The sequence below is a fragment of the Triturus cristatus genome, chromosome 2_2 (genome assembly GCF_964204655.1).
Source record: "Triturus cristatus chromosome 2_2, aTriCri1.1, whole genome shotgun sequence".
NCBI lineage: Eukaryota > Metazoa > Chordata > Amphibia > Caudata > Salamandridae > Triturus > Triturus cristatus.
The window spans coordinates 315,144,197-315,166,414 of NC_140582.1; the positions used below are offsets into that span (position 1 = coordinate 315,144,197).

General features: G+C 46.6%; 1 protein-coding gene across 1 annotated transcript in view; it reads left to right on the forward strand.

Annotated features, from left to right (window-relative positions):
• The first annotated feature begins 4,919 nt into the window (after positions 1 to 4,919).
• Positions 4,920 to 22,218, forward strand: part of LOC146862180 (caspase-6-like) — a 213,223-nt gene continuing 195,924 nt past the window's right edge. The window contains exon 1 of the mRNA XM_085643232.1: positions 4,920 to 5,044. Coding sequence (XP_085499358.1) covers positions 5,014 to 5,044 — 31 coding nt within the window. The 5' untranslated portion in view covers positions 4,920 to 5,013. The remainder of the gene's footprint in view (positions 5,045 to 22,218) is intronic.

The window sequence follows — 22,218 nt, forward strand, 5'->3', positions numbered from 1 at the left end:
GACATTCATAAAATCATTTTTTCAGTGGACATTTCGGTTGGGTGGTGCAACCCACAGTTGGCAAGAGTTTATGTTGGCCGCTTTGACCGCCCCTTGGAAACGGCAGGGGCAGCGGTGTTGCACATCATTGGAGCATATTGCTCGATTGTTAGTTTAACTATAGGGGAGATCAAAATTGAGGATTTCTGTCCTCTTCATTGAGGGAGGTGTGTCACATGCACTATAGAGTGTTTGTATGGTTTTGCTGTTTCCTTTTTATTTCAAAATACTTTACACATTGTCTTCAAGTTAAGCCTGGCTGTACTGTGCCAAGCTACCAGAGGTAGAGCATATGTTAATTTGGGGTTTGCTTGCGCCTTACCCTGGCTAGCATTGTGATAGCTGTTTAACCGAGGTTCACACCCAAGTCTACCACTAACCCAATTTCTAATATTTGGTGACACCTGGAAAGGCCACAGCTTTTGCCCTCCCAATCAAGCTGGCACCAAACCTAGTGGTGGGAAAGCTACTCCAGAACTGGGTTGGAGTGGCCACAGAGAAGAAGACTGCTTGCTACCCTTGCCATACCTCTGGGGGGGACACAGACTATGCACAAAGAGAGAAGGGTTTCCCCCATCTTAAATTTTGAGGGTGAATGGGCACTGTGGGATTGTTTACAGGTGGACAAACAGATACAGCTGAAAAAGTGGGTAGGGTTACCCCTGGGAAATTTTACCCAATTGCTTAGGGAGGATTCAGGAGTCAACCAGTAGCTGGTGCCAGATATAAATGTGACACCTCTAAGTACCTTTTTTAGAACACCCTATGGATTTGTGGAAGAACAGAAGAAGGGTGAAACTGCTGTCTGTAAGTTGAGAGGAGCACTGAAGGATAGGACCTGCTTTCCCTTGTACCCAAGTCAACAAGCATTGGCATAGCCAATAGGTCTCGCCTTTGGGACCTTATAAGTGTTTAGTTATCCAGCACAATATCCTTGGTGCAACAACATCAACTGTTGCATGCCTAAACACTTATAAGGTCCCAAAGGCGAGACCTATTGGCTATGCCAATGCTTGTTTCCAGTTGCGTTTATTTCCGAATATCTGCCTTTTAGAACCTTACACAATATTTCCAAATAGTTTCAGCCTTAAAGGACTTGAGCCCATTGTTTATGCCAAAATTATGCTACTCTATTACCACTGGGTGAGTTCTGGGCACTTACTGCAAATTAGCCTAATTTTTTTGCACTATCCCCGTGTGTGTTTTTAAATATGATTTCTACTTCATTCACATTTGCCCTGCAGTACTCCTAATTAACTGTTAACAAAATGAACAGTTTAGAGGTGACACGCACTGCGCGCTATTGTCCTGAATATCAAACATGGATGCGCCTGCCTGTCCCCATCTTTCTTCCCTGCAGTCACTTGATGTGGCTCTGTCTTGTAACTCACCATCCTTTTTGCAGGACAAGGCAGTGACATCACTTAAAGCGCCCAGCCAGCTGGAGAACAAGATGGCCACCCGTAAAAGGTCCTCCCCCTACAGTGCTTGGTAACACAGATCCTCATAGTTGTAGTGTGTTATCTTTGCTCAGAAAAACATTCCAGTAGATTTAGTTGTATAGAACAAGGTTTAATTTGTCATGGGAGTGTGTTCTCTTGAAGCAATTGCTCCCACTCTGATCTTGACAAGTGTTTATATGTACTTTCTTAATCACTCCCAAATGTGTCATGCTGGCCTCTAAAAACTATTTGGAAATGTTTATTAGTACACAAAGACGACTTCTTATTTGGACTGGGTTTTGTACTGATTACGCTCCCCTTCGCTGGTTCTTGGCGTATCTCATTCCATGCTGAAGCTGCCACACTTACTGGCATGATTCATTGGAGGTTAATTAAATCCATCTTCAAAACAACGAGGGGCCAATGAGCCATATCCTTGTTGCAATAGTAAATTAAATGATGCAATTGTTTCTAACTCCATCATCCAAAGGGGGCGGAGAGGGCAAAGTAAATGAACAGCTCCCGGGCCGTGCGTCCCCAGAGAGCCAAGTAGCATGTGGCCTTAAACCTGCTTTTAATTTGCGGCTGCAACACAAGATTATGCCGTTATCAGCTGCCGGGCCGTCACGACGTGAAAAATGACACACTTTGAAAATAAAGACGACTCAATTCCAAACACGAATTAGCAGCGCATCCTGTTTCAAATGTAAATGAATACAAACAGGGTGACAAAGCAGGTCTGGAAAAAATGCTTCTTTGATCGAAAGCTGGCGCTGCCCAGAGAGCAATGAAAGCATGCAGAACTCAAATGCTCGTGTTTTTCATAGCTGCCCTCGGCGTCATTAGAATTATTAATAATGCCGTCAATAAACTCCGTGCTGCCACTGTCATTGTTCACAGTGTATGTTTTATGCCCTGCGTGGCCGTCGCTGATGGCAGCTGTGGGACTCAGCTGGCATGACAAGCGAAAGCCTTTGTAGCCCAATATATGCACTGAAACGCCAATACATTTGAATAAAAACAGATAGCCTGCCTCAACCTCAACACTAAAATAATTAAACAAAACCAAGCGAGGCGATTGTGGAGCGGGCGAGCGGTAAAGATGAAACAAAACACGAACACTGCTGGGAAGTGCTCAACCTCAGCAAAATAAACAAAAGTAGATAAAGCACAGCAATCGTGTAGCGGTAGCTGCGTTAACAATGAAAACAAGTGGGAGGTGGGGGGGAGTGCACTCGCGCACACTCAAGAGACAACTCTTGCAGCTGGGCGGGCTTGAGCCTTGATGTTTGACGAAGTAAACAAGTGGGAGGGGTGGGGGGAGTGTACGCACGAGCACGCTAATCAGCAGCTATTTGCTTTTTATGTTGAGAGAGGAAAGCCAGATGGCGCCTCTGCTCGTAACTGTACGCGTACCGCACACTCTAGGCCACACAAAAAGCTGTGGTCGGCTTTTTAAAGCCCACTCACTAAATGTCTCGCCAGGGCAGCGCACGCGCTGGCTCAGGCGAGACCTAAAAACGTGGACTCCAAAGGTCAGTTCAGTTGGCTGACATCCTGTGTAGGTACAGGGCCACAACAAACTGCAAGATGCCTTTTCCCTGAAGTGCCCAGCTGGCCAGTAACAACTGGACCTGACTTAGACTCTGCTAGTGACCTCTGCTTGAGTGAGTCTTGATTCTTAATTGCTGGTCCTCATGTTCTGGAAGCCAGGTCAGTGTCAAACTGGACATGTCCTACCACCTCTGAAAAGGTGGCACTTAGAAATATTTTGGATTTCCGGGGGGGGGGGGGCTGGGATGAACCACCAAACCCTATTTGTGCAAGGCATAGCCTCGCTGGGCTGAAGAAGGGTTTCTCCCACCCAGAGCTTCTCTGCTGTGGCAAATCTAGTTCAGCAGGCCCGCTATGAGAAGGTATCCGGTCTCATGGAACTCATCGTCGGATACAGCCTACCACCTTGTAACGCTGAAGGGTTTTGACTTCAATTTCACAGATTAGGTCACAAGATAAAATTCTCCTTTGACCATTGACTATCATTGGCCCTTTGTGCTTTTTGGTGCAATTTTCACCTAAATCTTTAAAAATTAATATCTCTGGTACCCCTTAGTGAATTTGTGTTGTTTTGGTGTTATTTTATTTAATAAATGATACTATATTTTTATTTTTATTTGGTTTGGTATTTTTATTGCTTGGTGTTTTATGATACTGCATAGCATAAATATTTCACTTACTGCCTGTCTGCTCTGTGCCATTGCTATCAGGGGGTGGAGCGCAAGAAAATTTGGTGACTTTGAGGGTAGACCCTGACTTTGAGTTGTGATTATTCCTGGAGGTGGGCAGTCGTTCACCCCAAATAATAATCCAATTTCTTACAATCATTGGGCATTTTAAAGGTTTTCTTCTTGTGCTTCGTAATCTAGGTTTATATATCAAAAGACAAAAATACAGGATTGCATTACTTTTTTTAATTGGCATGGACACAAAAATATAGGGCATGTTGGTAAAATGACAGTAAATTCCATAACTGGCAAGTTTCCCAGGTCGATGCGTGGTTCGCTAGTCCAGTACAGGGTGTTTTCCTTTGCATTCTGGGACTTCCATCCTGTTTTATAATGAAATAAACAACAGTACAAGTCTCAGAATTCAAAGATGAAAAAAAAAGACAGGACTGAAACAGCATATCAAGCATGGACCTCAACAACTTGATAAGGTTGACGGTTGTATGCATTTAATTAAACATGCACTGGTATTGAATTTATTGTGCAAGTTATGTGTTTGTCAACAACACCATGTAACATGTACATTATATAAAAAACAGAACGTTTTATTTCCCTGTTTTCCTCTCTTGCTTTTTTTCCATTGCCCTTTCCTCTCCTCCAACCTTTTATCTTTCTCACGTGTATCTTTCTATTTCAACCCCTGACATTGTTCCATTGTTTTTCCCTCCTGTTTATTTCATTATTTGATGGATTTTATTTCCTACGTCAAATATTTTCCTTGTTTTTACTTTATCTCTGCATTAATTTAATTTTCCTCTACTTCACGTTTTAATATTTGCATTAATCGCGCTTTTCTGCCTGTTTCTAATCGTCCAGGAATCACCCGCTGCAGTATTAGGCAACTGTCGGGTAATTTTTAGCCTAAGGTGAGTTTGTTATGCCATTTGAATCGTGTATCCTCGAACTCAGCCCGAGCTGATATCTGCTGCCACCGCCTGTGGGTTCTGCCTGATACTGCCCGACCAGAGTTTATTCTCCGAAGCTAGCCAAAGAGCAGGGTCCGGGAATAAAGAGTTATCAAATATTACACAACACCGTGACCGGTCCGGCATAGAGACGGCTCAAGGCGCCGAGGGTCATTCTCAGAAGAGGTGCGGCTGAGGGGAGGTGGGTGGACCAGGAAGTAGTAAACGACTATATATCTACCTGTTCTGGCAGGGAGCCCAGCTGCTCCACTCCACCTGTAGAGCAGGCTTTGTTTACAGCTTCCCTAAAGATCAGCTGGAGAGAGGGTGACCGAGCTGCACGTCATGTCTGAACCAAGGAAGCATCGCTCACAAGGTAAGGGCGACGAGAATCCTCATAGGCTCTCACGATGTTATCATTGTCCCGCCCCTCATCTCCTTTTTTCCATCATCCTGAGTATAGTAAATTTTGGACCTGCACTCTCGCTTTAATTCTGTAGGGAAGTCAGGCCCGGTTCTAGAGGGTGGGCCGGGTGGGCCAGGATCACCCAAACATGAGCCTGGGCCCTCGCAGTGAATCTGCCACCAATGTACAACAATAACATTTTTTTTTCTTCAAATCAGATAACTGGTGATTTTTGATCATGCTGGAGAGCAATAATTTGTCTGTTGGTAGTTTTTAAAGGCAGCGCTGAATTTTATGTGGATAGCTCAGTGGGTTACTCCCTTTGTCACAGAGATTATTTTGTTACTTGCAGTTCAGAAGTTACAATCCTAACATAGGACAGTGACCTATGAACTGTCATCAAAGAGCTGCATACAAACTTCGCTTTTTTGTGTTGTGATCTAGTTAGAACTTCTCCAGTCTTTCATTATTGTAATGTTGCTAAAAAGAGTTTTTGGGGAAGCTATGCATTTTTATCATTAAAGTCAACCTCTTATCACTGGAGTAATTAAATCCTGAGTTTGTGCTTCTCCAGACCAAACTCTCTTAAAATATATTGCCCGGGAGTATGGATGACATGTAATTTCTACACCTTGTAATCCTCATTGGCTTATGTGGCATTCCCCGTAGACTGATTTATTGTCTCTGTATAATGTGTGCGTGATGTAAAGTACTGTGACACCCTACACTCATATGAGCAGCACTATACAACAAATGAAATGCATATGAGAGAGGGGCAACGGAGAGATGAGGGGCACTGGTGGAGGGTGGCAGTGAGAATATCCGAGGAGAGGGTCCATAGGGAGAGGAGCTATAGAACGATGAGCGGCACTGTGAGATTGTGGCAGTGAGGGAATCCGAGGAGGAGGTAATGGGGGGAGGGGCTATGGAGCGATGAGGGGCGATGGTGAATGGTGGCAGTGAGGGGAGTCTGCGGAGGAGGTCATGGGGTGGGGGGAACTACGGAGAGATGAGGAGCACTAGTGGAGGATGGCAGTGAGGGAATCCAAAGAGAAGGTCATGGGGGGAGGGGTTATGGAGTGATAAGGGGCACTGGTGGAGGGTTGTAGTGAGGTAATCCGAGGAGGGGCTCATGGGCTGGGGAGGGAACTATGGAGAGATGAGGGGCACTAGTGGAGGGTGGCAGTGAGGGAATCCGAAGAGGAGGTCATGTGTAGGGGGTCTACGGAGAAATGAGGGGCACTAGTGGAGGGTGGCAGTGAGGGAATCCGAGGAGGAGGTCGTGGGGTGGGGTGGAGCTACGGAGAGATGAGGGACACTGGTGGAGGGTGGTAGTGAGGGAGTCTGAGGAGGAGGTCATGAGGGGGAGGTACTACAGAGAGATGAAGGGCACAGTTGGAGGGTGGTAGTAAAGGTATCTACGGGGACTTTCGCACTAGCACTAAAGCCGGCCTTGTCATGGCCTTTCTGTTTTCGTTTATTTAATCAACAGTCAGGTGATTAGGACACCTGTGGAGCATACTTTAAAGTGCCTGCTAATTACATTTACTGCTATATTCAGTGTTTCAAGTTTGAAGGTGATTTTACTAATGTTGTTTACCGGGAATAATGAAAGTGGAACTGGGTGGTGGCTGATATGGGACTGGGGCCCAAGGTCAGCTGTGAGATAAGGTGCACTGGAGAGGAGTGGTAGAAAAGTGGATAATCAAGCCGGTAAGAGAGCACGCTGCAGAGTCAGGGGTCAGGTGGAGGTAGTAATTTAGAGGGATTCTCCCTGATGGCTCGCACAGACGGAGTCCGAGTAGTTTCATTTGCCTGATACTCCCACCTTAGAAACCTCCTCTTCCCATCAACGGGACATTACATAGAAAAAAAACACTTTTGGAGAGTGATAACATATAGAAAGAGATTTGGAAAAAGAGTGTGTTTTACTGGGCCTTGTAAGACTAAGAAGAGGTAGAGGAGGGCCAAGAAGCAGGCCTGGCTAGACAAATAAGTGACAACTCAGGCCCGCAGTGGCTCACCCAAATGCACCTTTTGCCCACCCAAATAAAATGTCCTGGAGCCGGGCCTGAGGGAAGTGCGTTCATTCTTGCTTTACTTGGCGACTATTCAAGTACGCGCTTTCTGTGTACTTCACTGCATTCACGAGCATATCATGTGAAATCAAAAGTACGACATTCCATCTTCCAGATATCAAAGCAGCTAAGAGTATCTGGAAAGGGAGGTGAAGCTTTATACTCACTGGCCATGATCACACAATATTGTCGAAAAGTGAAGCTGGGATTGCCTTTGTCCCGGGAGGCAAAGACAGAGCTAACAGCCAGGCTAGGATGCCTTTGGGTGAAGCGTAGATTCAACATGTTTTTGAAGTTTGTTTTTTCCTCCAGTCATACTTCGAGCAAACTTCCTTACTCAAATTATACTCACTGTACATCAGTCAGATGAGCTAGATAGTGCAAGCACACCTTACGGCCAGAGCTGCCGACTTTGGAGCTGAGGAACCAGCCAGGTTCGAACCTCGGCGTCTGCTCAGCATCTTGTGATTCTGGGCAAATTGCTTAATCTCTCCTTGCCTACCAAAAATGAATGTCTTCTTGTGTCACGTAAACTGGTACTCATGTAAAGCGCTCCAATACCTTCGGGTCGAGTTCGCGCTATATAAATCTGCAAAAATAAATAAATACATTGAAATGCACACACACACGTGCACACCACTGTCTGACATCGATTTACGATTTGTAGCCCACTTATTCTGTTTTCATTACCTGCACTTGATATATAATAAAATGTAGCAGCATATTTATTTCATTAATATTTTATATTGTGCTGGCGGCTTTGAGGCGCTATAGCAACTATTTCCCAGCGCAATAATTATCATTGTATCAACGTTGGAAGAAAGCATTAGACCACCTGGAATTGTGTATGCTCTTTTGACCCTTGCATGTGTATAGCACACGGTCTGCCATTATTAACCCACAGAGGTAGTCGAGCCAACATATTAAAATGGAGCGGAGCCAAGGTTCTGGCTTTGTTTGAAAGAGACCGCGCACGAGCTGAGTTAAGGAAATATTTGCCGTGTAAAATGGTGCAACAAACATCATGTAATATTCTAAGGTAGCCACTTCAAAATTCTAAAAAGGGCATTTCATTAACACGCCGAAGCGTTTCACTTTAGTACATCTGATTGTATCACTCCATTGCAGGCGCTCATTACAATTAAGAGTTTTTAAACACGAACGTAGAAACATTCATGGCCACCACCCTGTAGTGTCGCGGTCTAGTTGACGCGCACTACGTCTTCACGCAAAGGCGTGTGGTGGCCATATTGGACGCTACTGCGCATGCGCAACAAACAGCGCGAAAGCATTAGAGCGTACGGAGCTGTTTTCCCGGCGCTCTCTCGTTATAGGAATCGTATTTGAATAAATACATGAAGACAACTCCTGCACGCCTCCTGAGTATCATTGAGGGAGTGTTACAAGCATTACAGTGGCGACGAGGATGGGATGCCCCAAACCCGGGAGGACACACCCATCGAAGAAGAGAACAAACCAGTAGACAGACCAGGAGGACTGGAGAAGGCGACAAGGCAAGCCAACCCACACCAGTAAGTGCACCCAGAAAGCCGTAAGGGGGGACACTAAGAACACCAACAAGAGAGCGCCGCAGCGACAGACCGAAGCAAGAGGGAAGCACTGGGAAAAAAAAAAAGACAGGTGCAGGACACTCTTACAAACGCGCAACATAGTAAGCCGGGGAGGTGGAACCAGCACACTAGGAATTCCCAGTGTCGAGGCATGACACAGTTGAGGCCCTGGCGGAACCCAGAAGGAACAGCGCAGAGGGCACGGAAGCAGCCCGGGCGACCCGAGGAGGAGACGAAGGGGCGGAAGCACCAGGCAGTCCGAGGAACCAGGCGGAAGAACACAGGGGACGTGCCGAAATGTGCGCACAGGCGTCGTCACTCACGACACCAATCCCGTTCCTGCCGAGGCCTGGAGAGCCTCAAATGAAATGGGAGGACTGGAGGGAATACTTCAAAAATTACCTAGAGGCACTGGAAGACGAGAACGGAGAGGCGTTTTCCAGTAGTAGGAGGAAAAGGATACTCTTACACAATCTAGGACCAGAAGGCATAAGAGTATTTCAGAACTTAGTACCTGCCACCCGACCACCAGCAGATGATGATGTGTTCAAACACGCCATTGCAGACTTGGATACCCACTATCGCCCCGCAGTGTGCACGTCCATTGATCGCTACAACTTCCAACAAAGAAAACAGGAAACGGGGGAAACGATAGACGACTATGTCGCAGCGTTACGGAAACTAGCGATAACGTGTAAATTCGGAGTACTGCACAATGAATTTATAAAGACCAAATAGTAATGCATACCACGAACAAGACTGTGCAAGACAAACTGTGGGCGAACGGAGATGCCACACTGAAAGACGTGATAGCCATGGTAAAGAGGGCCGAACTGTCAAAGCGATGCACAGAAGCGGCAAAGAGAGAACAAATCCAAAGACCTACGATCAATAAAGTAGAAGACGCCGACCAATACGGAAGAGGTAAAATGGCGCTGGGAGAGCACAAAGGAATGAACAAATGGAAAGGGAAACAAGGACAAACAGGGAAACTGGACAAGGAAGGCACGTCAAAGTGTTACAGGTGTAGCAGTCTGAACCATGCGGCCCAGGATAAACAATGTCCCGCTTTCAGAGCAAAGTGCACGTTTTGCGGCCTGATAGGCCACTACGAGAAGGTTTGCCGAAGGAAGTGGAAGCAGCACACAGTGAAGTATGTGGCGCAGGACCAAGACGAGGAAGAAGAAGAACCGGAGGAAGAAGACAACATACTCTGCGTGGATGGCCAAGCGTTAGGTATTGACTGTAGACGTTCACGCAAACCCCAGTGTAACATATTAATTGGAGGAGTAGGAATCACCATAGTGGCGGACTCTGGTTCCCCATACACTATTGTCCAAAGGTCCGTGTGGGAAGAGAAATTTGAGCCCGTCCTAGGCCCGCAACTGGAACCTCCCGACATACGACCTGTTACATACACGGGCGAACCCATTCCGATGGTGGGGTTCCGAAGCCTACCCTTCAAATTCAAAGAACGCAGCGCTCAATGCAAATTGTACGTCACTGAGAAAGGACCCTCGGTTCTAGGATGGATGGACCAAGGAGAATTAGGAATGCAACTGAATCCGGGAGGAGACACACAAGTATTAATGACATCAGAGGGAAGATGGCCTAAAGCAGAAGGAATGAGAAGCGAATACCCTAAAATATTTGGAGAGAAGATAGGGAAGCTGGAAAAATTCACTCACAAAATTGAGCTCAAAGAGAATGCCCAGGCCGTAGCACACAAGGTGAGAAACCTACCGCTTGCGGTGAGGGAAGCAGTGCAACGAGAACTACACAGACTCGAGGAAGAAGGAATCATCGAACCCATCGACAGTGCAGAATGGCTGGCACCATTGGTGGTGGCAATGAAACCAACGGGCAAGGTGTGCCTGTGTGTGGACCTCCGAGAACTAAATAAGTGCATCATAGTGGAGAAGTTCCCACTACCACGTATAGAGGAGATGCTGGCACGGACTAAAGGAGTGAAGTGGTTCTCCACCATCGATCTCAAGTCAGCGTATCACCAAGTGGTCCTACACCACACGAGTAGGAAACTGACGTCATTCATAACGCCATTCGTATGCTATCAGTTCTGCCGCATGCCCTTTGGCCTGGCTTCAGCAGCAGCGGTCTTTCAGAAATTAATGGCCCGTTTGTTCCGAGACATGGAAGGGGTACACTACTTCCAAGATGATATCCTAGTGATGGGGAAGGAACGGGAAGACCACGGCGAGAAGCTGGACAGAGTACTTAGGACCGTGGAGAAGAACGGACTAACAGCCGAATGGGAGGAGTGCCGTTTTGGTATGTCGTCAGTCACCTACCTGGGGCACGAGATCGGAGAACAGGGAATAACACCAAAAAGAGCAAATGTAAAAGCCATCTGCGAGGCTCCTCCACCAAGGAAGAAGTGAGATCCTTTCTCGGGATGGCAGAATATTGCAGTAAGTTTGTCCAACACTTTGCCACAAAAACGTACCACCTGAGGCAACTCACGAGGGAGAAAACAGCATTCAAATGGACGGAAGAGACACAGGAAGAGTTTGACACCGTAAAAAGAGAAATCGGCCAAGCTATCCCTCTACAAGGGTATGATCCCCTAGGAAAATCGATACTGATGACAGATGCCAGAGAAAAAGGACTAGGAGCGGTTCTCATGCAAGAGAGAACAGATGGCACGAAGGAGACACTCAGTTTTGCATCCCGGTCCCTAACGAATTCAGAACAAAAGTTCAGTGTGATCGAGAAGGAAATGTTGGCGGTAGTATGGGCTATGGGAAAGTATCGCCAGTTCCTGAAGGGCACAAGGTTTCTGCTCAAAATGGACCACAAACCATTAGTTAAGGTGTTGACGCAAGTGGGCATGCCAGCGCAACACCCCGCATAGCAAAAATGACACTAAAACTTTTGGAATATCGTTATGATGTGGAGTACATACCGGGATCACGGAACAAGATAGCAGATTACCTCAGCAGGGCTTCGGCCATGGAAAGCATCTCCAACAGCACGGGAGAAGATGACGAAATGGTGGCCTTGACAAAAGATCCAGAACGGGTAATAAGTAAACAAGAATGGAAAGAAGCATATGAAGCGGATAAAGACTTAGAAGACATCAAGAGATGCATTGTTCACGGGTGGCCCGACAAGAAACAACAGACGAAACAACTCCGACAATTTTATGAAGTCAGGGAACAGCTGTCGGTGGGAGATGATGGTATGTTTGTATACAGAGGGGACAGAGTGGTCCCACCAGCGAAATTGACACCTCACCTACTAACATTATTACACGAGGGTCACCTAGGGATTGTGAAGACTAAAGCGAGAACCAAGCAAACGTATTGGTGGCCAGGAATAGACCTGCAAGTGGAGAGACATGTAAGAGACTGTGAACAATGCCAAAGAGCCGACAAAATCTTGAAGCCAATGAGACCAGCTCTAGGGAAGTTCACGAACCCCAACAATCCATGGGAAGAAGTGGCCGTAGACATCATGGGACCAGTACTAGACAACCAAGGGATTACGAAGTACGTGTGTGTTATCGTGGACAAATATTCAAAGTGGCCGGAGATACACGTTCAAGAAGAGATGGACACGGACACCATTCTTCGATTCCTCACATCGGTTTTCCTCAGAGAAGGCATTCCCAGAGCCATCATTAGTGATAACGGACCCCAGTTTACCTCGGACAAATGGATTAAGTTTGCGGGGAGAAATGGCATCAAGCTCAAACACACGTCTGTATACCACCCTGCGAGCAATGGACAAGTAGAAAGGTTCAACAGGGTGATAATGGGCTCCATACAAGCAGCCATCTCTATAGGCAAAGACTGGGAAAAGGAACTACAAAGCATGATATGGGCCTATCGCATCACCCCCACTGGCACGGGATACAGCCCTTTTCTAATTCTGAGAGGAAGACAACTCTTCACCAAGGACAATGTAGCATGGAAAGAAAAGACAGTCACGAGCAAGTGGTCGCCAGCAGTGGTGCAACACAACCTGGAGAAAGCACAGAGGATCTACACAGAACATTACAAGTGCAGGAAAAATGTGAAAGAAACAGCCCTAGAAAGAGGAGAGTGGGTCAGAGTAAAGTTAGCGGTACTAAAAAGGAAGGGAGATAGCAAATACTCGCCACCCCTACAAGTGGAAGAAGTGTACGATAGAGCAGCGTTGCTCAGCGATGGAAATGTATAGTCCCAAGACCGTATGTCAAAATGCAACAAAATTCTACAGTGGCCCAGTGAAGACAATGAAGGATCAACACAACAGGAGGACATGAGAGATGTGGTAGACGCTCCACAAGGGGAGGACGGAGATACTGCCTCGGGTAATCTGAACAGCGAGAGGAAAGAGCCAACTATGGAGAAACGGCCACAGAAAGAGAGTGAGAAGGGAGGAAGAGAAAGAACTAGTACTCAAGAAGAGAGAAGGGGGAGCCCAGACGAAGACAGTGGGTGGGAAGAACGTACGACCCCGGTAAGATGCACCAGAGCAGGCAGAGCGGTGGTGAGACCATCAAAGTTTAAAGACTTTGAACTTGAGTGAACTGTAATAGGGTACGTGTATAAAGTTTTTTTGTGTTATAAAAAGAGGGAGATATGTAGTGTCGCGGTCTAGTTGATGCGCACTACGTCTTCACGCAAAGGCGTGTGGTGGCCATATTGGACGCTACTGCGCATGCGCAACAAACGGCGCGAAAGCATTAGAGCGTACGGAGCTGTTTGCCCGGCGCTCTCTCGTTATAGGAATCGTATTTGAATAAATACATGAAGACAACTCCTGCACGCCTCCTGAGTATCATTGGGGGAGTGTTACAAGCATTACACACCCCTCCCTCCCAACCCCCCTCCCCCCACCCAAGCCTGGATTGATCGATTCCAGATGATTTTACATTATGCAATTCAGCCAGTAGATAGCTTTCACTTTCACTTTCGCTTTCCATTTTACATCAAACATTAACGTTTGACTTGAATTCTTGGCACAGGAGGTTAGAGTGTGGGTGGCCGGCAGAAGCCACGTGGAAGCTCTCCTCGTTTTGGGCTCCAGGAGGGTCCAGGAGAACCCAGAGCTGAGTCAAAGCCAGGGACATGCCTTGAGCCTGCAATGTCTAACCCTCCTCTGTTAACTCGCAGACATTACAGCCTGGATAACTTATTTTGACTATTCCTCAGAACAGTCATTGTGAGGAAGCAGTGTCTGCATTGTATGACTTACCAGGCTTGCCAGTATCATCTTGCTTTTGTATTGGTTGTGTGATGATAATTTATATACGCGTACAGCAACCACAAATTAGTGATCCCATTTTCAAGAATCCTACAAAACAATAGGTCTACTTTTTAGATCTCGACTGTACAGCACACGCGCTGTCTCTTTAAGACTCTTGTGTACAACAAGGGGCTTGCAGTCCGCCCATTGTATATACCATTGGTTGAATGTATCTCCACTCTTCTTTGCTGCTTCCTAGTTGGCCAGCACGCGCCAGTCATCATTTCTTTTTCTTTGTGCCGCACATGGACCAAGCTCAGATTAATTCATTTTAATTAGAGTGTGTCCGCCTTCGCGCTGTCATTCAGGTACTAGTTCTTTTCTCACTCCCACCCACCACTTTTCGGTGTTGCTGCTCTCTGTTCTTCCACCCCACCCCTACCCTTCTTTACTTTAAACATTAGCCTTCATACTTTAACCTGGCCGTGTGACTAACTTCTCCTACTGTTACCCGATTGCAAAGCCACGTTGACTTGAAATGCAACATCTTACCCTATTTTAACAAGCATTTGCAATGCAATAGGTCTCGCATTTGTGAGCGTTAGACTTATTGGCGTTGTTAATGGCAATGTGTTTTTCTTATGCGGTTTGGTGTAGAGTGGATGTAGGTGGTGTGTAGTGGAATTATGTGGGTTGGATTTGAATGGTAGGTTTGGAATTGTGTGCAGTGCAACTATCCCAATGAAAACAAAAGAAGCAAGACTGGAGGGGTGGGGGTGAAGCTTACAGCAACATGGAAAGTAGTGGGTGGGAGAGGAAAGCAGCAACATGTGTAAAAAACTAGCAGCAGAATGACAGATATTCCAACAAACGGCTAAGCAATGGCCGGGTGGCCAGCCCTATATTATATACAATAGAGGTAAGCCCTCATGTTCTGATAAGTTAGTAAAAAATATAGAGCCCACTCCCAGAGTTGCCGACTTTGGAACTGAGAATCAGGTTGATTCCCAGCATCTGCTGAATATCCTGTTATTGTGGGCAAATCACTTAATATCCTAGGGCTCACTCAGATTATTATCCTGTTTACGGTGATAAACCCAGTACAGTTGAGAGTAGTAATAATAACGTGTACTTTTAAATGTGCAGAGTACCGAAATAGCTTTTAGTAAGCCGCTATTTACAAGGAGATGAAATATCTTCGATCATGAACAAGTATTTTGCTGTAAATTTGTGCTCTAAGCAAACACGTTTAAAGCCTAAGCATTACCTGCTTATCTACCTTTTTGAATATAAAAGTGAAGGATTAGGGCATTATTTCGTCCAGCATCATGGCGCCTAGTGCCGGTATATTAAATAGGGAAGTTAGTTCTCTGGTTTGGTATGTTGGCCTGTGTAATGTCAAAAAAATGAATAGAGGTGGGAACTGAAGCCGGGGAAAGGTTTGGAACGCAAAATAAAACCTGCACAAACGAAGCTGCCAGACACACGTGAGGCTAGCTGGTGCACTTTTTGAACTGTGCAGAGGTGTGCTGTCTTGGCCTAATTGTGGTGCGCGGAGTGTTTGGAAACATGGCAGACGAACTGGTCAAAGCTCGTTCCAAGAGACGTCTGACCCCGAATGTGCTCACCACGCGCTCAGCTTTACAGTGGATAATTAAACAAGAGGCTGTAATGAAACTGAACCTCTGCACGACCTTGAGCAGCGTGACGAGGCACTCAGAAAGAAGCATAAAACACCAGAGATGAGAGAGATAAATAAATGCATTTCTTGGCCCCGAATGCGCTCACCACGCCCTCAGCTTTACAGTGGATAATTAAACAAGAGGCTGTAATGAAACTGAACCTCTGCGTAACCTTGAGCAACATGAAGATGCACATAGAAAGACGCATAAAACACCAGAGATGTGACAGATAAATAAATGCATTTCTACCCTCGCCGTGTCATCCCTGCAAACCTTTCTTAAACAAGGAGAAGCAGCCTCTGGTTACTTTTGTGAAAGTGAAAGCAATGACACAACTTGAAGAGACGCTGAAACGCTAGGCGAGTGGGCGGGAACTAATGCCGACAGGACGGACACCAACCCCACTTCCAGAGAAGCCGGACGAAGAAGCAACGACAATAGTTCTCGCCAAGGCGAATGCAGCGCATGCGCAGCATTCGCAGGCGAGACCTAACAACGACAATAGTTCTTGCCGAGGCGAAGCGGCGCATGCGCTGCATTCGCAGGCGAGACCTAAAAACAATCTCCTCTTTCCCTTGATGCCCTATTTTTACAGACGACACCCTCCCTTGACACTGAGTGAGCTGCGGTCATGTTTATTCAGACACTAAAGTAGCGCCGCGGCGCACGTCTGAAATTCAAAGCACTCGACTGAGGTCAGATTCAGTGGCACCAGAATGGAGGCTTGTGGCACTTTTAATCGATTAACTTTTGTAACACGTAACTTCCTTGCCACACGGGCACTCAAAAATGATGCGGGGCCTCTGGGCAGGCTAGCCGTCTCTCAACCCCGAGGCAAGGGCGTCGACTGGCGAAAGTAGAGCTGGTGCATCTAGTGATACACGCCTCCCGTATATTTCAGGCGCTACTAGAAATGTTCTTGTTGCACTGCATCCACTCGCTGCCGTTTCAGTCGTCTGAATGTGGTTGTGTGCCACAGGGGTAGTATATGCGCGAAGGCAGAACTCCGCAGGCTTGGGGTGAAAGGACTTTTCTATTTGGGACAAATTCCAAGTGCCACATAATTGAATCTGGTGTTTATTACAACTAAGTAGTGTATTTAACAAAGTAAATGGAGAACATACAGCTCTTCCCACTCCCCCTTGCGTTAATGGTGAGAGGAAACCCCCTTTTTGACCATAGAGGATACATTTTAATTTACAGGTTCTCAGAGCAGTTTAACACGTGTTTCTCTCCACTTCCCCACAATGGAATTTCCCTTCCCTGCCCTTCTTGGAGGGCATTCGCAGCCACACAGAGAGGTAGGTGGTCTGCTCCATCAAAATGTCATAAGTGGGGCCAGAAGAGGCAGGCTTCTCCACACTGAGTGATCGTTGGCAGCGCGCTTAATTTTCCGTGGCCTCTGTTACAAAAACATGCAGCGCTCAGAAATGGCATGCATCCGATGTGAGGCGCTGTACTTTAACAAGTACAGGAGGCAGAAACTTTGTCTTATTTCATTTAGCTCATTATGGGTAGTTGTTTTGCACTTCAGCCCGGATGTCAGTGGAACGTGTCGTGCAGCAAGTGCACGCAGCTGGCGGAGGTTAGCCAGAGGCATGGCACTAGTGCGTACAAACTATGCAGGGACTTGAGGGACAGCGCCCAAGCCGCCGGAATTGCAGGCATTGCGCCCAAGAACAAACTCCGGCCGCTGCTGTAATAGGAGTCTACAAACGAGACGCCACTGTTGCGGACACCTGGAAATGACTTAGAGGCGGCAAGAACAGTGCCCAACTGCACATTTTTGGTGTGGTGCAGTGCTGAAGGTGTAACTTAAGAGCAAAACACCTTAACTCCGGGCCTAAACAAGCTTCCCACAGCTGCTGGTATACCTCAAAAACACGCTTTATGTTCTACAGGAAAAGCAGCACAAACCAGCTTCATGCACTGTAGGGGTAGCGCCCAAAACAAGTACCTAAGTCTGCAGGCACAGCGCCGAACAGCAAGTCTAAGGGGGGGCTTTGGACATAGCGCCGAAAGCACGCCACGTGGGCTATGGGTATAACGCCCAAAAGGCAAGCCTCGTGGGCTGCTTGCTTGCATATAAATATATCTCTGTTAACATAGCGTTAGGTAACAACGCAACCAAAACTAACCTTCATGATGCGCAGGTACAGCGCCTAAGGGCAAGGCTAAGGCGTTGTCGTCATTAGTGAACCTCGGGGAAAACATGCTTAGTACTTGAGAACAAGGTTCGAGGTGTGCAAGCATAGCGCCTAACAGCATGCCTACTAGGCTGCCTGGATTGCGCCAGGGTAAGCAGGCATAAGTTAGCCATTTGCTCTAGAGGCATAGCGCTTAAAAGCAAGCACGCCTGGTAGGATGCTGGGATAGCGCCGAGCCCACATCTCATGGTTACCTGTTGCAGGCCGCAGCGTGTTCACTTTATCTGCCAACCCGGGCCCCATATGGCGAACACCACACGGGCATGTGTTGGTGTGGTGTTTCTTTTTTTTTTATCTACGAAGGGATTGAACAACCTGCAAATTACTCTTCCAAAAAGGGGCCGACCCCTGTGTCGAGGAGGGGGCGGAAAGGGTGGGCGGACCTGTCATGAGAAGGGAAGAAACTTACTGTCACTGAAGATGTTGCTGACACGGAATATGAGAGGCGTTTCAGACGTAACAACAAATAATGCACGTATTTTCTGCTGGCTGGAACTATGACACACTCTAAACGCAGCGCTTGCGCGTGCGTAACCGGTCTAGTGAGCCCCGAGAGCCGTGTCTGGCTCCAGACCAGAAGGAGTGGCAGTCACTCGGGGTCTCCAGGTGTGATATCGTACTGTCAACAATCTTGTTTTCCCTAGCAATACGATACCTCACTTATTATACCAGCCCTACTCGCCTTTTCTTGCATGTCACTGATTTGGCATTCGGTGAGTTCTCGTCGCCGTCTGGGTCTCACTGATTTTTCCTTCCCACTCAACTGTCTGTATGTCACTGATTTTCCGTGCACCTCTCCATGTCACTGGTTGTTCCTGTCCCCCTCGCCTCTCACTGATTTTACCTTCCCCCTTGGACGTCTGTATGTCACTGATGACCCCTCTGTGTTGCACTGATTTTCCATTCCCCTCACCCCTGCATGGCACTGATTTCCCCTGTCCCTCTCGCCTTTCTGCGTGTCACTGGTTTTTCCTGTCACTCTCGCCTCTCTGCATGCCACTTACTTTGATCCCTGATTTTCCCTGACCCCCATCCTTCTGTGTGTCACTGATTTTCAATGCCCTCATCACCCCCGTGTGCGGTTTTTCATCCCCGGTCTCTATGTTGTTTTTCTCTCTACCTAATTATGGCAGGCACTGTCCTACGTATAACTTTATGGCACCGGGCGCTGCCTGTGCCTTGCCCCAAGTTCCCACGGCAGTGGAGACGCCGCTGGCCAATGGGATCCCAGCCCGGGCAGGGCCTTGTCTCTGAAGCGCCACTTTCGCCCGGGGAGGCGGTGGGGGTCGAGGCGCTGCACGGCTACAGGAGAGTTACAGGCATGCCGCGGTGGCAGAGCTCGGTGCAGGTGAGGCACAGGGCACAAGTGTCGATGTCTGTCCTGTTCACACGGTGACTGACCCTGGGAGGCACAGCTTCCAGCGCAGGCACCCATGGCAGACATGGGTGCTGTGCAGCGAGCAACCATACACATCGCCAGGGCTCTTAGAAGCGATCAGTAGTGGCAGAGACCGCTGTGTGACCTCAGCATTACTGGACACAACTTAGTCGCAAATTTCTGAAAGGGTGCTACATGCTATCCATAGTGTCCTGTGTGTGACCCCACCCGTGGCCGATCCTGTGCACAGTGTAACACTGGCTCTCAGTGAAACCTGTGTGTATAGAGGGTCTGTGTGTGGCCCCATCCTGCGAGCTCACCTGTGCACCGGGTCTGACCCACTACAGCAGATAGCAAATGAAAAGTAAAAAGCAAGGACACAACGTGAAGAGACGCTGAAATGCTAGGCGAGTGGGTGGGGCCTAATGCCGACAGGGCGGACACCAACCCCACTTCCAGAGAAGCCGGACAGAGAAGCAACGACAATAGTTCTCGCCGAGGCGTAGCAGCGCATGTGCTGCATTCTCAGGCGAGACCTAAAAACGAGGCACTTTCACAGCTATTTGCAATGCACAGATTGTACATTTTTATTAATCCTCTCTTCACATCTGTAATAGCTCGGATACCTTTATTTAAACAGTTGTCTACTTTAATTTACTTGACACACACAGGCATATTTCACACAATTCGCGCCAGTGCCTGTGTTTCCATGATCTAGAAGCAACTTTCCATCTCAGACACATTAATTTCATATCATTCCTCCAGTCACCGTCTGTTACGAACTCCAGACATCCTTTGTTCATGACGCAAATATGTGCAATTTCCACAAACACAATTTCTTTATGAACAAACACTCCAGCACGTGCTGTTTAATTTGGACACTTATATTTAATGCCTGCAACTTAGCTTTCCTCGTCTGTTTCCCCAGTGTTTCCAAAACCATCTGTGTTCTTTGTTTTCTGTCGTTCGATCTGAACACCATTCCACGCCGCATCATTGCAGGCCTCACAATTCACCGCCTCACAATTTCACTCCATACAATTCACACCACACAATGCCACACCACATCAGACAATTCCACTACACACCACACAATTCCACGCTACACAATTCCACGATACACAATTCCGCGTCTCACAATTCCATGTCTCACAATTGGACACAATGCATTTCTCTCCATTCCATGGCACATAACTCCACTCCATTCAACATACTTTCGCTCCATAACACAATGTTGTACTCTGTGCCAGATAATTCCATTACACTCCATGACGCATTGCGATGCAGCGCGTGCAACGGAATTCGTTTTATTTATTTATATGTTTACTTACCTCTAATCTGCCGTAATCCGTAGTTTACTACCCCCCACCCTGCTCCTCCCCCACCCCATGTCAGCGCCCGGCAGCACTCCCACCACGGGCCGCTACTGAGCGGATCACACTGCAAGTAAAGACCCTTTTCATCCCTTTTGTACTTACCAGTCCTGTTGGTATAACATTTACATATTAAGATATGTGTAATCTAGCAGATCTCATTTTAGGGTAATGGATATCCTCTTGACCTTCAAATCAGCATTAGTTGTGCATTCCTTTCTTTTATCTGCCTAACCTTTATAAGGGAAGGGGTTGACTTTAGTATTATCAGTTTCCCTTATGCCAAAGAGATTAATGTCTAGCACCTGAACGACCTCATGATGTATTGTAGTAATAGTAGTTTTGTAGGTGGTTTTGGGGACAATGTCAGTTGGTTGTACAAGAATTTAATAACCGGGATGCATCTCATGCACCCGAAGACAACTTCCCTCCCACTTGTGTGTAGTTTGGGATTGAACCATACTATCATATTAAGCCTGAAAGCAGGGCCGGACTGGGTACCAAAACCGGCCCAGGCAGAGTGCTAGGTCGGCCCCCCAGGGCGTTGGGGGTGCAGCCGAGCTGTTTGCCAGGGTCAGTTTCGGACGATTTTGTTACAGGGGCCAATATTGCAGCTATGCTGCAAAAACAGCCTGGTAACAAAAACGGCCCCCAGGGGCCAAAAACCGACCCCCACCCTGGTGGCCCACCGGGGAAAATGCCCGGTGCCCGCTACGGCCAGTTCAGCACTGCCTGAAAGGATTGAAGATAGAGTCAATCATAATTGCACTTTAAGTCTTTAGTGCAAAGATTAATGGGTTAAATTTACTGTAGTTTTTTAAGGAAGCGCCAATCTATATGGCTGCATATTGTAGGAAGGAGCGGTACTGTACACTGTCTTGATATATGGTTTAAGCCAGGTCCCCAACCTTTTAAGTAATAAGAGCTACTTATGTTTAATGGAAATCAACCCAAGCTACTATTGTTATGAGGGTTTTTATTGGTGACTACATAAAACAAGATTAAATTAGTGTTCATCATTTGCAAGATTAGCAGCAGTGACCACCTAAATGCACGGTTGCTAGCAGTAATGTAAAAAAGGCTTTGTCAATCTGAAGAGCCTCGTGTTATAAACTACGAGACTTCTCTGTGAACTCTTAAGTTATATAATCAAAATAACCCTCACACTTAACAAAGTGTTATAAACATTATATAATCACAATAACCCTCTCACTTAACGATAACCTCTCAGTGTATCGCCTAGACTGATTGTAAAAATATATGGTTATAGGCAACAAAAAATTGATTTATGTTTATGCTTACAAATATTTGTTATGTAAATGTTTATATATAAAAAAAATCTGGTATATGTTTATGTCCATAAATGTTTGTTAAGGCCCATAAATGTTTGTTACGCAAATGTTTACATATGTGTAACTCTAAAAAATTATTATAGATTTTTTCCAAAGGAAGTCATTTTGGTATGTGTATCTTTTGAAGTGTTTAAAAATTGGAATGGGGATATTGATCAAGTATAGGGTAATTTGATGTTCCCTATGAGTAAATAGGCAGAGAGATCTTTTCCTCCATACAAACCTTTGGCACAATGTGTAATCTGAAGAGCCTCTACATGGATAATGCATAACAACCATAGCTGCAATGTCACTGGCATCAATGTAATAT